Raw genomic sequence first — 17,544 nt, forward strand, 5'->3', positions numbered from 1 at the left:
CCACAGTCACCCTGGCAGAGACAAAATGAGTTTTCCTCCAGACTTGTTTTAAGACCTGGCCCTCCCTCCCAGCTTCTGAGGCAAGCGGATACCATCTGTGCCAGCTTGAACATCCGGCAGCTGGCTGCTTCCTTCCTACCTGACTTCCTCCGAACCTGTGTGGCCTCAGGCAAAGCACTCTACCACCCTGAGCTTCTGGTGGCACCCTCACTGTGGGATGAGAACATCTGCCTAACATGTGGGTGCTCGGGGCTAGGCAGCCTCCTGCATGGAGGAGCTCAATGCACCTGCTACCACACTGGCTTGCTCAGCTTTGTTCTCCCTGCTGAGCCATGACTAGACTTCCCCTTTGTCTCCTTTTCAGTCTGGAGACAGCTATAAGCATGCACACACACACACACACACACACACACACACACACACACACACACAGACATCCATGTGTTCATGTATTTGGCTCATGTTGCTGCCCCATTTGAGTCCAAAGCACGAATTCAGATGCTGTCATGGGTCCTGTGGTCCCAGGGGCCTGCTGAGTGCATGCATATTCATGTTCTCCACTAACTTTTTCACACTGTGCATTTCCATGTCTCTTAAAGGGCAGCCATGAAATTTCAGGAAGATGACTTATCTGATGGTGTTTCTGCTAAGGAGAGGGCAGACCAAACACGAGGAGGTTTCTTCACAGGCCTGGGGTTCACTCAGCTCTCTGTTTCCTCAGAGCTGTTCAGAGCCCTGCAGGCAGGCCCAGGGTGGCAATGACCATGTGCCACTCCACAGAGTCGGGATGAATCCTAGAGCCCTGCCAGACTAACCACCCAGGGGAGAATTCAAAGAGGCATTTAGAACAGAGGAAAAAAAAAAAAAAAGGAGCTTTTGCTTTGAGTGCAGGGCATCTCTTGGGAACCCCCTAATGTGGGGGTAGTCACTGAATTGTACTGCATTCTGTTTCCTCCTTCATTGGGAGTGCGTGATGATGGGCAAAGTGAAGGCTTAGCACCAGATCCTCAGGTCTGACTCTGGGATCAGTCTCCCAACCTCTCCTGGCCCTAGAAGATAAATATAAGTTCCTCGTGGTCCCTCCCAGCCCAAAGCCTCCACATTGTGTTGCTGTTTTTCTAACCTCACAGCCTTCCTGGCCTGGTTGAACATCTTTGGATACCAGGTCTTAGAGCTAGGAGGCCCAGAGAGAAGGAACTAACCACCTGCCCTTCTGTAGAACTTACCAGCAACATGCCACCCTGCCTGCCACCTGACCCTGACAGGAGAAGCAGGGTCCAGGTCTCTTCATGCCATCAAAACAGACACCAGGCATCAGAGGGACACTTCTGAGTTCCCCACAAACCCACTCAAGGCTGCGCTTGGGAAATGGTTCTGATTTTTGAAAAAAAAAAATGTGTGTGGGTATAGATGTTGGTGCCCGTGTGTGTGTGTGTGTGTGTGTGTGTGTGTGTGTGTGTGTGTGTGTGAGAGAGAGAGAGAGAGAGAGAGAGAGAGAGAGAGAGAGAGAGAGAGAGAGAGAGAGATTCAGTTGTCAGTCTCATGGCTGGCTATTGAGCCAGAAATCTGCCTGTCTCACCTCCACCATGTCCAGCTTTTTTTTTTTTTTTTTTTTTAATGAGTCCTGGGGATCCAATCCAGGTCTTCATGCTTGCTCAAAGCAGGCTCTTTACCAACTGTGCCATCTCTCCCTAGCCTCCCCTTCCCCAATTTTCATGTGTGAAATCAGCGTGTGAGGCCTACTCTGGTATTGTTTAAATATAGTCACTAGCGTGATCTCATATAATTAACTTTATTTAGAAAATGTTCGAACACTGGAGTTCTCTAAATAGAGACCTCATGTGTCCTGTGCATTTTGGAGATGTGAGTGAAGAAGCCTGGGCCCTTCCTTGGGAAGAACCCTCTTCTCATATTGGTATGAGAAAGCGCCATCTTTTACAAGGTGATAGATGAGTTGGGATTTTCGATGCCCTTGGTGAAAACTAGCTAGTCACTCTGCTACTAACTGTACTTCCAGCCCCCTTGAATCTTATTTAAACCATTTCTTCCCACTCAGTGACATCTCAGAACCTCTGCATCCCTGGATCTGCACCAGGTGAGCACTAGGAGTCTCATTTTAATTAGTTAATTGGCTCTCTTTGAGACACAGTCTCATGTAGTCTAGGCTAACCTCAACTCACTATGGAGCAGAGGCTGGCCTTGAACTCTTGACTCTCCAGCCTCCTCCACCTACCGGGTGATGGGATTAGGGGTGTGCACCAGTATGCTCCTAGGGGGAGTCTCATTTTATATCTTGAGGAAAATCAGAGAGATTCAGACTACCCAGAGGTTCAAGACCACACAGCTACAGAAGCCAGGGCTGGGAGCCGGATGCTGCCCTCTAGCCAGGAGCCCAAGGTGGCACAGGACTGTGTCTCATCTCCCTCTAGAAGAAGCATGAGCCCCAGGTCTGGCTTGAAGGATGCCAAGGTTTAAGAAAATGAACTCAGACAAAACTCAGAAGGCATCTCAGAAGGCCTGTTTCCACCTCCATCCCTGAGGGATGCAGGTGCCTCAGGGGCTAGAAAGGTTCAGGCAACCCTACCCCAGCCCCATCAGAGGAAATGCTGGATGGTGTTTAGTAGCCTTGAGAATGGGTTTTTATTTAATGTCTACAAAGCAGATTTATAGAGTTAATTTGGCTTCTACTCGAGTAAAGGGTCTCTGGAGGGTGGTAATGAGAGTTCAGGTCCAGAAATTGAAAGAAAAGTTAACATGGCACTGGCCTGGAGCTGGGGGAGCTTCCGGGCCCAGATCCAACTTCACAAGTGCAGGCTCAGCCATCCTGGGAGTTTGCCAAGCCTGGATCAGAATTCCCTCTCTGGGACTCCAGAGAACGAAGTGTAGTCCTGGGGATCTGTCCAGCCCAGTGGAATACAGAGGAAGACAGATCCAAGACCTTGGGGGCATGCATCAGGGATACATCGGGGATGGGGTGGGGGGGTCTCGGCTGTGAGGGGCACCCCCGGAGCAGAGCCCACCCAGGGCATTAGCAGAGGAAGTTGGGGTAATACTGGTAAAGAGAATTGTAGCTCCAGAGGTTTCTCTTCAGGCAGTAGACCAGTTTCCGGTCACAGTCACAAAGCTTCCCTGGACAGTAGGACGTGTATTCTACAAAAGGGCAGAATGAGCATGGGAAAATTGTGCTCCACCAACACCGACTTGTTCAAAGTCACATCAGAAAGTGGCTTCTAGTCTGCACAGACCCCCATCTGTGTCCTGCTCTGAGGTATCTCACAGTGTGTGGAGGAGGACTCTGTGCCAGGGTGATACTTAATCTGATGGGAGAGCTTCAGTTCCTGAGCTAGGGAGATGTGTAATCTGATGGAGGAGGCTGGCTGCTGAGCTAGAGGCCAAGATCTTGATCAGGATGATGTTTTCATTCAGGAAGTCCCCCATCTGGTGGAACAGACACATCCCCTTTGGGTGGAGAGCCTAGTTTAAGGGTGGAGACAGTTTCTGTGGGAGGCGTTCAATAGAGATGCATCTGGGGCCTGGCTTTGAACTCAGGGGCCTGGACATAAGTCCTGCTGCACACTGGCAAAGCTTTGAGCTTTTGTTACACATATGAAATAAGGGAGATGAAACCTAACCTATCCAGGGAGAGGAAATTTGCTAGCCCACAGTACCTAGTGAATAGTGGGTCTAAACTGGGCCCACCCTTCCCTGGAAACCTAAAAAGGCTGCCATGCCCCTCACCCTCACACTGCCTCAGAAGATATAGGCTGGCCCATGTCTTAGGCAGCGTAACTCCCCGCCTGAATGGGAAATCACCCTTACCGCAGGTGACCAACCCCTGTATGACTCTGTAGTCATAGGATTGGGTCCAGATGCTACAGCCGTTCTCCTCCAGTTCCCCATAACAGCGGTCATGCATCCGACAGCACCTGTCAAAATGAGAGATGGGGGTGCTGAGTGGAGAGGCACCCTCCTGACCTCCGTACCTGGGAGAGATTTCAAGTCAAATGTAAACAGAATTAGAGCCAGAGGTGTGTGTGTGTGTGTGTGTGTGTGTGTGTGTGTGTGTGTGTGTGTGTGTATGTGTAGGGGGGACATGATGATACTGTGCTTGGCTGTTTAAGCTAAGTTCTCTCTGAAGGACTTTCAATCCCCACCACCACCACCCCCTTCGAGATGTTTTCTCTTTGTCCTGCATGCACTCCAAGCTTTATGCAGCTTGCTCGAGAGGACAGATGCCTGGGACAAAGTTTGACTTTCTAAGACTGGCAGTTTAGCCAAGATGCTCTACATAGAAGGCTTGCCTAGTAACAGCACCTCTGCCAATGAGCAGATGCCAAGTCTTGCCTCTGGTCTCCACAACCAGTGAGCTTGGTATCTGAGCAGCTTCTGTAAAAGTGCTGTCTCTTCTGCCAATGAAAACCTCCCCCTACCTCACCCTCCTTGAACAGGCCCATGGTTTCTACCGGAGCATGGATTTTCTCACTGTAGTGCGCCACTGTTCCAAATCAATGGCCATTCTTTGAAGATTCTCTCTGCATGTTATTTGGGCTAACGTCCCGAGCAGGTGGGAAACTACAATCACGTCCCTCTGGCAGAAGCTGTGGCAGTGGGTGCGAGCTGGCAGGGATGGTGTCTGGTCAGTTAGCACCTGTCAGCCACTAGAACTGTCACTGGTCAGAAGTTCAGTGACCTGTTTTGGCCTCCTAATAGCTGGATGGAGTGTAGGTGTGATAGTTTGAATGAAAAGCCCCCCCCCCCCATAGGCTCACTGGGACTAGCACTATTAGGAGGTGTGTTCTTGTTGGAGTAGGCATGACCTTGTTGGAGGAAGTATGTCACTGGGGGTGGGCTTTGAGGATTCAAATGCTCCCTACTGATCCAGATGTAGAACTCTCAGCTACCTCTCCAGCACGGACTCTGCCTGCATACTGCCATGCTTCCTGCCATGACAACAATGGACCAAATCTCTGAACTGTAAGCCCAAATAAAATATATTCCTTTAGAAGAGTTGCCATGGTCATAGTGTCTCTTCACAGCAATAAAACCCTAATTGTGACAGAAGTTGGTACCAGGGACTGTGGTTTGCTGTCATAGGCTGAACCATGCTTTTGTCTGGAGGAATGTGGAATACTTTGGGACTTTGGACTAGAAAAGTGACTGAACACTTTAAGTGGGCCTTAATGGGCCATCCTAGTAGGAGAATGGAAGACAGTGGTAGTGAGGGTGATTTGAACTATGGGAGCCTGGCTTAAGAGGCTTCAGAAGAGAGGAATATTAGTATGTGGCCTAGAGACTGTTCTTGTGATACTTTGGCAAAGAATGTGGCCGATTTCTGCCCTTGTCAAAAAAAAAAAAAAATCTACCTGAAGCTAAATTGAGTAGCTATGGATTAACAGCTTTGGCAGAGGCCTTTACAAAACAACCTAGTATTGACTGTGTGGCTTGGTTATTAGTGGCCAGTCTTATGCAGATCTAGAATGAAAAGGAGCAAGCTGAGTAAGGAAAAAAAATTTTTTTTAATGTACAGTTTAAGGAGAAAAGGAGCATGAGAAGTGTAATGGAGCTAAGTCCTGTGTTCAAGGAGATAAAAAGATGGAAGAAAACCCTGATGCCAAATGGAATGAAGGGAGTGGTGACCTCAGGGTGAGACCCCACCCTGCTAAGCTTTCAACTTGTGAGAAGGAATTTTAAAAAATGTTTAGGCCTGGGTGTGGTGGCACATAACTTTAATCCCAGCACTGGAAAGGAAGAAGTAGGTGGATTTCAGAGTTCAAGTCCAGCCTGGTCTACAGATCCAGTTACAGGACAGTCAAGCTTAAGCAGTGAAAGAGACCATCAATAACAGAAAACTGATGAAAATGTATTTGAACAGGGGGGCATGTTCCAGCCCCAGCGAGCAGCAGAACTTGGCAACTTCAGCCTTGTGGCTCTGTCTTTAGGATCTTTAGTTAAGGATACAAGAAACGGGCTATGCAATCTCCCTCCATGACTAAGGAAAGCCGCTGAGGCCAGGCATGTGTCCCTGCATGGAGGCCTAGAGGGGCCATTGCATGAAGATGTGAAGGCGAAGCTAGGATTGCCTTGGAGACCCCAAGTTGTTGGAGATGCCAGAGCTGTGGGACACCTGTTAAGGAGAGCTGCTAACAGGGAGTGGAGCCAGCCCAAAGGAAAGAAGTTTGGGGGGTTTGGGGATTTAGCTCAGTGGTCGAGCGCTTGCCTAGCAAGCACAAGGCCCTGGGTTCAATCCTCAGCTCCAAAAAAAAAAAAAATGTTACAGTCAACAAAGTTGAAAGGAGTTGGAGATCTGAAGAGCATTTCAACATCAGACTTGGAGAGGCAGAGTTTGGAGTTTGCTCAGCTGGTTTTCAGTGTTGCTTTGGTCCAGTATTTCCTCACTATGCCCCCTTCCTCTCCTTTGGAATGGTAATGTATATCCTGTGCCATGATATGATGGGAGTATGTGATCTGCTTCCTCATGTTGATTTTACAGGGGATTACAATTAAGAGACTGCACGAGTCTCAGAAGAGACTTTGAACTTTGGGCTTTTAAACAATGTTGAGACTGTGATAGACCATGAAGACTTATTAAGTAGGACTGAATGCATTTCTGCATTATTATATGGCTACAAGTCTATCAGAGCCAGGGAGTAGAATGTGGTAGTTTGAATGAAAATGGCCCCCTATGGGGGCTCATAGGTAGTGGCACTATTAGAAGGTATATTCTTGTTGGAGTAAGTATGGCCTTATTGGACAAAGTGTGTCATAGGGGATTTGAGGTTTCAAATGCTCAAGCTAGGCCCAGAGTCACTCTCTGCCTGTTGATCCAGATGTAGAACTCTCCAGCACTATGTATGCCTAAAGTGGGTAGCTGTTCCAGCTATGACCTTGAAGCACCACCCCTAGTGAGGTAACAGGTAACTGTTACACTTGCCTATGACCTTGAAGTACATGTCATTGGGGCATGGTTGCTCAGGACCCTTAAGACCTAGGATGCATGCATGTGCCTCCTTCTTGGCTCCCCCATGGTTTTGGATGCTGGAGAAAGACCAGGTGAAAGAACAGCGTGGGACTATGCCTCATCCTTCCAGGACCTGCAATAATTCCTCTGTTCTGTATGGTGAGTTTTCCTTCTCTAATAAATTCCTTTGCCCTTTAAGAAGACTCCATGGACTGCTAGCAATATTTGGCCCATTATCTGGCACCCAACATGGGGCATGAACCCATGACCCTGAGATTAAGAGTCTCATGCTCTACTGCTGTGGGATGTCTTTCTATAAATTGTAAATATACGTTGCTCTGATTGGTTGATAAATAAAGCTGTTTGGCCAATGGCAAGGCAGATAAGGTTAGGTGGTACATTCAACCTGAAGAGAGAAGAAGAAAGGAGAGTGGGGGAGATGCTACGAGCCACCGCCAGGAGAAGCAAGATGTGAAAGTACTTGTAAGCCACAAAGTCACATGGCAAGACATAGATGAATAGAAATGGGCTGAGTTAAGTTCTAAGAGCTAGCTAGCAATAAGCTTGAGCAATAGGCCATACAGTTTGTAATTAATATAAGCCTCTGAGTAATTATTTTATAAGTGGCTGTGGGACCGTGGGTGGGAGAGATTTTTCTGGACCTCGGGGCCACGCAGAGAAACATCTGGCTACATCTGCCTGCCTGCTTCCATGCTCCCCTCCTGATGATAATGGACTAAACCTCTGAACTGTAAGTCAGCCCCAAGGAAATGTTTTCCTTTATTGGAGTTGCTGTGGTCACAGTGTCTCTTCACATCAATAAAACCCTAACTATGACAGTAAGGAATAATTGTTAGTCTACATTTCCCAGTTTAGAAGGTGTATTCTTGTTGGAGTAAGTATGGCCTTATTGGACAAAGTGTGTCATAGGGGCTTTGAGGTTTCAAATGCTCAAGCCAGGCCCAGAGTCACTCTCTGCCTGTTGATCCAGATGTAGAACTCTCCAGCACTATGTATGCCTAAAGTGGGTAGCTGTTCCAGCTATGACCTTGAAGCACCACCCCTAGTGAGGCAATCGGTAACTGTTACACTTGCCTTGCAGGTGGGTATGATGACTGCATGGCCAAGTTCTAGCCAAAAAGAGTTGTACATGGCTTCCATACCTACCATGAAAACCTACTACATATCTTCCCCTTCTCTTTCTCCCTCTTTAGATGGTGGAGATGACCTAAGCAGAGGATGGCTAAACCATAAAGAGAATGTGCTTCAGATTTGTTAATCAATATGAGTTACATAATATGAGTGAACAAAAACTTAACTTCTAGTGTGTTGTATGTGGTGGCTTTATTAGAGTATTTTGTTGTTGTTGTTGTTGTTGTTGTTGTTGTTGTTGTTGTTGTTGTTTGAGACAGGGTTTCTCTGTGTAGCTTTGCGCCTTTCCTGGATCTCACTCTGTAGACCAGGCTGGCCTTGAACTCACAAAGATCCACCTGCTTCTGCCTCCCGAGTGCTGGGATTAAAGGCATGCACCATGACCGCCTGGCATTATTTGAGTATTTTTTATTTTATTATTTTATATGTAGCATATGTGACAATGCTTTGCCTACATGTATGTTTGTACACCACACATGTGTCTGAGGCTCAAGGAGGCCAGAAGAGGGTGTGATATGCCTTGGAACTGGAGTTGCAGACAGTTGTGTGATGTCATGTAGGTGCTGGGCATTGAACCCAGGTCCCTTGAAAAAGCAACCAGTCCTCCTAACTGCTGGGCCACCTCACCAGCCCTGGATCTATTTATTTATTTATTTATCTATCTATCTATCTATCTATCTATCTATCTATCTATCTATCTATCTATCTATTTGATTAACAGAAAACTTGAGGCCAAACAGGGAAACTCCTGGTTCCTTCCATTACTAACACCTGACTTATATGCTGCATTTGCTATAATTAATGGATTGATATGGATATATTCTAAACTAAGTAACCAATTCTGGAATTGATAATATATTTTCAGTCTCATTAATTGTAAAAAAATATCCATAGTTTATTTTAATTTCCTTAGTGTATTAATTACTTTTCCCTGCAAGAGAAGTGTGCACTCCTAACCACTGAGCCATCTCTCTAGTCCCGAGCCTCAGTTGTAATTCTCTTTTAGAGTATAGACATGGAATCAGGGGAGGTGATGAGGGCAGAGCCAGAGCATTGCATGTGATGACGTCAGCTCACCAATCAGTACCATCCTTGGGGGTTCCTTTGCCGCCCCAGCCACAGTAGCAACCATAGAAGCCATAGTTCATTATTGGATCCTTCCCAGTCACCTTTGCAATCATGGACTTCAGTTCCAGCAAGCCCCCGGGCACTGCAGGCACACCTGGAAAACAGCCCAAGGCCCCAGTGACACTGGGCACTCTGCAGCAACCCACCTGCCTCCCTTTCCACCCGCTCTGCTTCTCCCAGTGAACGAGAGGAGGGCCGCAGATGACATAACCTGGAATAGAGGTTAAAATCTGTTAGCCTGGCAGTGCTGGTGCAGGCGGATCTCTGTGAGTTTGAGGCCAGCCTGGTCTACAGAGCTAGTTCCAGGGTAGCCAGGGCTACACAAAGACACCCTATCTTGAAACCTCCCACCCCTCCCTGGGCTGGGGGCATGAGGCTCAGTTGATAAAGGGCTCACCTAGCATGCATTTTGATTACCAGTACTTTGTAAAGTGGGTGTGGAGCATGATTGTAATCCTAGCACCCACAAGGCGGAAGAAGGAGGTTCAGAAGTTCATTGTCATCTTTGGCTACATAGCAAGTTCAAGGCCAGCCTGGGCTACAAGAGACGCTTTCTAAAAAACAATTTTTTAAAAATTGAATTTAGAAGCAGAGTAGGTCATAGCTTGGAGCCAACTCCCTTGTGTTATAAATTGGAAACCAAGACAGGATCACTCAGTAAGTCTAGAAGGAAGCATCTTGCCTAGGGTTTTCAGTTCAAGGAGCCCAGGGCACTTTTCCTGCCTTGGTTCTCAAGTTCCTCCTAGGACCTCCAAATAGCTGGCATGACATCAAAGAGCAGAGTTGCCCACCAGGGGCTTGTATGAGGGGCTGGGGGCTGCAGTGAAGCCTAAAGCCAGATGTATTGTACCAGGCCCCAAGACCTTAGCATGACTGACTCCATGATGGAAGTACCATTCAGGCCATAAAACTCAGCATGCATACAGTGCCATCAGCCAAAACAAAAACAAAGGCCTAATCCATCAAAGTCCATCATAGTTCTGGGAAAGTCTCTAATTGCACTAACCCTGCTTCTTGGCTTCTGTAGTTCCACTCTGGCTAACTGTTCTTGTTAAGTGAAGTATGTCAACCCAGAATACAGTTTTTGTTCTTAAAAGCTCACCCTGAGAAAGGTTCGCCCAGTGTAGCTGCCAGCCAGCTAATAAACTTTCTATTGGCTTAAACCCATGTCCAAGCAGTCTTCTCTAGTGGCTGCCCCGCAACTTCTCAGAATCTCCCAGATGGGGCGGGATACAGAAATACTGAGCAGAGAATGACTCCAGAATCATCAACTGGAGTCTGTCTATCTATCTATCTATCTATCTATCTATCTATCTATCTATCTATCTATCTATCTATCTATCTATCTATCATCTACATACCAGAATCATCTATCTATCTATCTATCTACCTATCTATCTATCTATCTATCTATCTATCTATCTATCTATCTATCTATGTGTTGTTCATTGAACCTAAGGTACTATTACACCACAAGTGCTCTGCTCCTGAGCTAGCCCCCAGCCCGGAGCTGGGATATTTCCTAAGGATTTGTACTCTACTCAGCTCTTGCCATTTGTCCTTACTCTATTTTTACACTTCTGGGAAATATCTGCCTCCCACATTCACAAGCTCCACATCTTCACCTTCCCAGTCTTCACACCCTGACCTACTGTATCCAAATCCCTCCACAGCCTCATGTCACCCAGCACAAAAGCAGAGGCCCAGGGACCAAGGCCTTTGCTGATCTCTTCATCCACCCCAGAAGGGCGGAGCTGAGACTCAGGCACAGGTCTCTAAACCTCAAAGGCTGATGGTCACCTTCCTTTCCACTACCCAGTCACTCCAAAGATTGGGATAGGGGAACATTCAGAGGTCACGGAGTCAACACTTACTGCAAGCCAGGATCCAAGCCAGTGTGAGGAAGCCCTTCATCTCTTGGGTTCTGGAAAACAAAACACATCCCATGGCGTCTTTGACGTCATCATTGCCAAGGCCTGTTCAGACCCCACCCAGCTCCTAACTAGGTCTGAGTGTTCCCTCCCTCGTTGGGTAATCCATGGACTGCTCCATCCGGAAAAGATGAGGCAAAGCCTCCAGGCCTTGATCTACTGAATTCGCTGGAGACAGAGGGTCATTATTGACTCCACTAGAAAGTGGCAGTGACAAGTGCCCCCTACATTTGTCTCCCAGCAGATGTGTAAAAGATACTAGGGGCACAAGGTTAAGGGCAGAAATTGATGGGCCCTAGACACAGCTAAGAATCAGTGTGACGGGCTGCTGGTGAGGTGGCTCAGTGGGGAAAGGTACCTGATGACAAGCCGATGACCTGAGTTTGATCCCGGGGACCTACATGGTAGGAGAGAGCTGATTCCCACAAATTGTCCTTTGATCTCCAGGTGCACACCTTTACATATATGCACCATATACTAAATAAAATGTAAATAAAGGGTGGAGGGAGCTGGAGCACTGAGGGCAGAGGGACCTGGAGCACTGATGAGCAGAAGGAGCTGGAGCACTGAGGGAGGAGGGAGTTAGAATCCTAAGGGAGGAGGGAACTGGAGCACTGATGAGCAGAAGGAGCTGGAGCATTGAGGGTGGAGAGAGCTGGAGCACTAAGGGAGGAGGGATCTGGAGCACTGAGGATGGAGGGATCTGGAGCCCTGAGGGAGGAGGGAGCTGGAGCACTGAGGTTGGAAGGAGCTGGAGCACTGAGGGAGGAGGGAGCTGGCACTTATGTCTTGTTCCTGGAGTTGATATCTCTGAGTTCCCTGAGTTATGTGAGGTTGTAGCTGTTTCTCCCCACTATTCCTGCATTGAGAATGGTGGCTAGCCAGAACTGGTGCTCTGGAATGGAATCCAGCCCCTATCCTGGCCACTGAGGACTTCACTATGGCTTTGTGGCCCCAAGGCACACTGCAGGTCTTCTGACAGTCCTACAGATGTCCCTCTCCCCATGTGCCAACGGGAAGATGAGGCTCAGGATCTGAGTGGAATCAGAATGTGAACCCAGGTCTTTGACCCTCACTACACCATGCCCCTCCCCCCCCGCCGAGGGCAAATTCTCTCACCCTGGGGTTTTGTCTTCCATGAAGTTCATCCTCTATTGCTCCCCCCTTGTGTCTGTCTTTAGCAAAAACGTGACTCCTGGCTGGAAGTTTGCAAGCAGTCCTGGCCATAGGCAGAGGAAACGCAAGGTTTCCAAGTGGCCTCTAGAAGGTTCCTCTGCAGGCAGCTGCCTGCTCTTCTCCCCTCCCAGGATCCCTGAATCCCTAACAGCTATTCAGCTGGCCTGTGGTCAGCTAGGATTTCCTCTTGGGTGCCACACTGTCTCCAAGCCCTAAAGTGGCTGGGTCTCTGTGCCGGTGCTCTCTGTCCAGGTCCCTGGCACCCTCAAAGGCATGGCCTCTAAACACAGCATAACCCTCCTGGCTACTGAGATGGCCTTTGTTCAGGAGCACCTCTGAGTTCCAAGAACATTCCTGAGAGTTCTGTCCCCACACAGCCTCTGCTCTGAGGGCTCCAAGCACCCAGATCCAACCATCCTAGACGATCCTTTCCACAGCAGTCTCCTCTGCTGCTTTTCTCAAGCTGTTCTGAAGCAGAGACACCAGAGACTACACAACGGGCATCTTCCATGTGCCAGACACCATCTGTGTCACCCCCAAACTACCCATGGCCTTGATGGGTACACCCTGGCAAGCCACCGTCTCCCCTTCAACAGGGATTTGTCGGACAAATGGATGAACAGACATCAGCTGTTGATTTTACAGATTCAGGAACTGTAAGGCTCAGGCAGGGGTTGGGGAGACAGCTCCGTGAGTTAAAGCCCTTGCTGTACAAGCACAGGGATGTGAGTTCGGGTTCTAGCTCTCTCATAAAGCAAGCTGGGTGTGTTTTCACCTGCCTCTAACCCTCATGCTGTGGGGCACAGACAGGAGGGTCACTGGGATTGGCTGGCTGTCAGCCTGACTCCAGATTCTCCAGATTCAGTGAGTGAGTGACCCTGTCTCAAGGGGTGGGGGGGGCAATAGAACAGGTCACCCCAATGCTCCTCTCTGACCACTATGCTCACATTTAGCGCAGGCGTGAGCACACACACACACACACACACACACACACACACACACACACACACGAGAAAGAGAGACAGAGACAGAGCCCTCGCATGGGTGAAGACAGCTGCCCAAAGGTTTAACCCAAACTGGTGAGTCCCCTCCTACTGACTCTCCTCCACTTCGCTGAGCTACCCTGTGGTTAGCTCTGCTTTTCTTTTCCTGGTTCCTTTTTGTCTTTCTTCTCCCACCCTTTTCTTTTTCCTTTTGTCAGGGTGTCCTGGAGGCCAGACTGACCTTGAACTATGTAGCCAAGGTTGATTTGAATTCCTGATCCCATTTTCTCCACACACCAACCCTCACAGCCAGTTTATTCGGTACTGGGTGGAACCCAGAGCCTCATACACGCTAGGCAAGCATTCTGCCAACTGAGCTACATTCCCAGCCCATGTATTTTATTTCATAAAGCTTTGACATCTCAATGATCTTGATAAACAGAACAATGCCCCCCCTCTCCCACCCCGTAGGCTAGCCATTCCTACAGCTAGGACCTGGCTCTCCTGCGGGCATGCTTTTTTCACATGCCAGTCAAGCAAGTCAAAACCTTCAACCCCCAGCACCCACATACTTAAATTGACTCTCTCAGGCTAGTCCAATCGACGTCAACCCAACTGTCCCTCGAGGGAAGCCGGGGCTACTGAGGCGAATCTCACTAGTCCATCCACTCTGCTCCCTTTCTTCTCTTCAGACTCACTTGAGCCAGTGACAACCCCACCCAGTGTGACTCAGCTTGGCATTGTAGCCCTCTTCTCCTGTGCACTGTAAATACAAGACTCTTACATTGTCCTCCTTTTTCTGGCCTGCTGGCCTCACCCAGGACTCTACAGAGCTCCCTGGACTGCACCGCAGCGGTGGAGGTAGAGCAGGAGTCCCTACAAAAGGAGGTAGAGCAGGAGTCCCTACAAAAGAGTTGCAAAGTCAAGTTCGGAGGAGAAGTTGCCAGTAGGACCTGGAGACAGCTAACCATCGCTGGAGCCCGAGGCAGCCCTGAGACTACGGTCTGTCTGTTTTTCCCGATGACCGCGGGGCACAGGGACACTGTGAGATCACTTCAGAGTGGAGCAGTGCTGTGATAATGAAAAGGTAGGGAAGGATGAGGTAGACCAGAGGAGGAATGTGGATGTGGCAGCCAGGGTGCCGCCAAGGTCATGTGAGGAACAGGTCCTTCAAGGCCACATGAGGGACCCCCATATGCCCAGGACCCCCATTCCCATATCCTTCCTGGAAAATAATACAATGGTCCAGTCAGCTCTGAGATGCCAGCACCCCGGGCGGCCTCTCTCTGCTCCCCCACCAAGGGGCAGGCCCCCACTCACCCCTTTTGGGCAGCCCCAAGAATGAGAGTCTCACCTGAGGGCTTCTCTCTGTCCTCCGTTCCAGAGAATAGGCAGCAGCTGGGCCTGCTTGATTTTAAGCCTGTCCTGATGCCTCCCACACGCTGCCTGGGCCACCTCCAAGATTCCTGGGAACTCAGGGAGGCCCCACTTCAAGACCCCCTGTCGCTTCCCCTCTAGATTCCTGATGCAGACCTCAGGGCTGGGTAGCTTTCAGGAGAGATACCCAGAGGAGTCTGGCTTGAGTTGACCTGGGTCCAAGGCTATTTCCCACCAGAGATGGAGCCCTGGGTCCCCTCCCCAGTCTCACTTCCTCTGCTACAGTAGGCCTTTGTGGAGTGATCCAGTCTCTGGTTCCTTGTGGTTTCCCAACCCACAGCAACAGCTTCTATTTTGTTCTGTCTTCTTCAGCCACAGCTCAGGAGTAGCCATGGGAGCGGGGTTACTCACAACCCTTTCCTCCTTCTCTCCTTCAGCCCCAGCTTTCTCTGGAGCCTGTAAAGTCCCCCTCTGGGGACACTGTAAGATGCCACTTCCCTAGCCCAACTGGTACCACCTGTTGATATCTGGCTCACTCACTATTGAACACCCAGCTTGTCCCTAGGAGCCACTGAGTAGCTGTGTGACCCTAGGAAAGTAACTATACCTCTCTGTTTCTTCATGTGAAACAAGAATACAATGACACTCCCCCCGAGCCCAGTGAGGAGGTTACTGGACAAACTATTGAATAATGTCACACAGAAAAGCATGTGGCTCCATGGGTAATGTCACAGATTCTACATCCTGGGTTCAAATCTAGACATTCTCACTAACTGAAAACATCATCTAGGCTAGTCCACCTGCTTGGGAGAGCTGTCATGAGCCTTAAATGAATCAGAGCATGTATTAACACTTGTAACAATGTTAAAGGATGAACAGTGTTAGCAAATGGATGGTGGAATGTTCTAGAAATAGGATATTGTGTGCTTGTGTGAATCTAACTCTCTCTCTCTCTCTCTCTCTCTCTCTCTCTCTCTCTCTCTCTCACACACACACACACACACACACACACACACACACACACATACACACTGCCCTCTTCACTTTTTGGAGCAGGGTTTCTGAATTGCTCTGGAACTCCTCTGTGCAGCTCAACTGGCTAGCCATCAAGCTCCAGAGGTACCTGGGATTATCAGTGCACACCACCATTCCTGGCTTTATTTTAACTCTAGGGACCAAAGCTGGAGCTTTATACAAGCACGGCAGGCACTCTGCTGTCTGAGCTATCTCCCAGCCCTCCTCTCTCTACCCGTCCTCCTTCCCATCTCTCACAGCAGCATCAAGGAACACTCATGACTACTTCTCTCCCTAGGACCTAACCACAGGATCTTCCACATAACCCTGGGAACTCAACTCCACACAAAACACTCGTCTGCTGTGTGCCAGACACCGAAGGGGATCCAGTGGTGAAGGAGACCGAGCCCCTACCTTCTGGCAGGGAAAGACAGTCAAGGCCCATGATGGGCAGTGATAGGTGCTGCGGCCAGAACTCTCTATTCTGCCCTCCCATTTCTCCTTCTTTCCAAGTCTTCTCCTTGGGGGAGGCTGGCCATGGGACATGCGGAGGTCAGAGAACAGCTTGCAGGAGTTGGCTCTCTCCTATTAGGTGGGCCTGGAGATAGAAGTCATGGAAGCAGGCTTGGCAGCAAGCCTTTACCTGCTAAGCCAACTTGCCAGCCCCTCAAATTACTTCCTCTGCCACAAACACCTGCTGGGCTTGCCATTCTAAATGGGACAAAACTGACTAGGAAGACAAGGAGATGTGGATGCACACTCTTATATAAAACACTTATAACAATGGTAAAGGCAGGACACTGTTAATAAATGAATGAAGGAATGTTCTAGAAAAAGGACATTGTGTACCTGTGTGTGTGTGTGTGTGTGTGTGTGTGTGTGTGTGTAGTAGTAGTAGTAGTAGTAGTAGTAGTAGTAGTAGTAGTAGCAGCAGCAGCAGCAGTAGCAGCAGAGTGCTTGCCTCGACTGCAGGAAACTCTAGGTTCAATCCCCAGCACCCGTATAAACTGGGTATGGTGGTGCACACCTGTAACTCCAGCATTCATGAGCTGAAGGCCAAGAGGGTCATCCTTAGCTACATATCAAGTTCAAGGCCAGCCCAAGATATTGAAATTGTGTCTCAAAAAAAACCAAAAAAGTGCCACCTCCCTTTGCCTCTGATGCCTTCTCTAGCTTTCATTTTCCTCTACAAGTCCCATTTCTAGGTAGATGCCTCCGTGTCACCTGATCTTTACCCCTCCTGGCCTGGATTCTGCAGTGCCCCAACCCTGGTAGCCTGAGTCTCCCAGGGTACTTCACTTCCTTCTCCAGGCTCTCCCTCTGCTGGCACAAGCCCCACTGGGTCAGCCCCCTTTCCAGATCCCAATCCCCTGACCCTGCTGCCCACCCTTACCCGCCCCCCAGACACAGGTGGACTCCCCACCACTCATACACACCCTGACCTGCTCTCAGGAATGTCTCTCCACCCATCCCTGGGTGGACCCATTAGCATTCAGGGACGCACTCTTAGTTGGTGACAGGTGTCTAGGTGGGTGTGGGGGCAGAGTTTGGTAGAAATTTTGACTCTGCAAAACAGGCTTAACAACCAAAGGACAGAACATGACACAGTACCAGCCAGGGAACCCAAGCTTCAAGTCACACACTCCAATTCCAATCTACATGTCCTCACCCCAGCAGGGAGCTTAGCTGCTTGGGAGCATAGTTTTCTCATAGAAACTATAGTGAAGCTACAGCGGTCTTCAGCAATGGCAGAGAAAGCCTGGGGAGATGGGTGGGCCACACCAGGGCATAATTCCTGTGTGATCATGTCTGATCAGTCCCAAGA

General features: G+C 49.1%; 1 protein-coding gene across 8 annotated transcripts in view; it reads right to left on the reverse strand.

Annotated features, from left to right (window-relative positions):
* Positions 1 to 2,206: 2,206 nt before the first annotated feature.
* Pla2g5 (phospholipase A2 group V) overlaps positions 2,207 to 17,544 on the reverse strand; it is a 40,082-nt gene continuing 24,744 nt past the window's right edge. For 5 of the 8 annotated variants that reach the window (XM_036179124.1, XM_036179123.1, XM_036179128.1 and 2 more), the window contains 4 exons: positions 11,113 to 11,162; positions 9,188 to 9,332; positions 3,820 to 3,926; positions 2,207 to 3,150 (listed from right to left, as the gene is read on the reverse strand). In XM_036179124.1, the coding sequence (XP_036035017.1) occupies positions 3,029 to 3,150; positions 3,820 to 3,926; positions 9,188 to 9,332; positions 11,113 to 11,162 (424 nt within the window). In that variant the 3' untranslated portion in view covers positions 2,207 to 3,028. Of the gene's footprint in view, positions 3,151 to 3,819; positions 3,927 to 9,187; positions 9,333 to 11,112; positions 11,163 to 12,288; positions 12,309 to 14,112; positions 14,205 to 14,682; positions 14,705 to 17,544 lie in introns of those variants that run through there. The other 3 variants (XM_036179129.1, XM_036179130.1, XM_036179125.1) reach the window with 3 other exon arrangements.

The sequence above is a fragment of the Onychomys torridus genome, chromosome 2 (assembly GCF_903995425.1).
Source record: "Onychomys torridus chromosome 2, mOncTor1.1, whole genome shotgun sequence".
NCBI classification, from domain to species: Eukaryota; Metazoa; Chordata; class Mammalia; order Rodentia; family Cricetidae; genus Onychomys; species Onychomys torridus.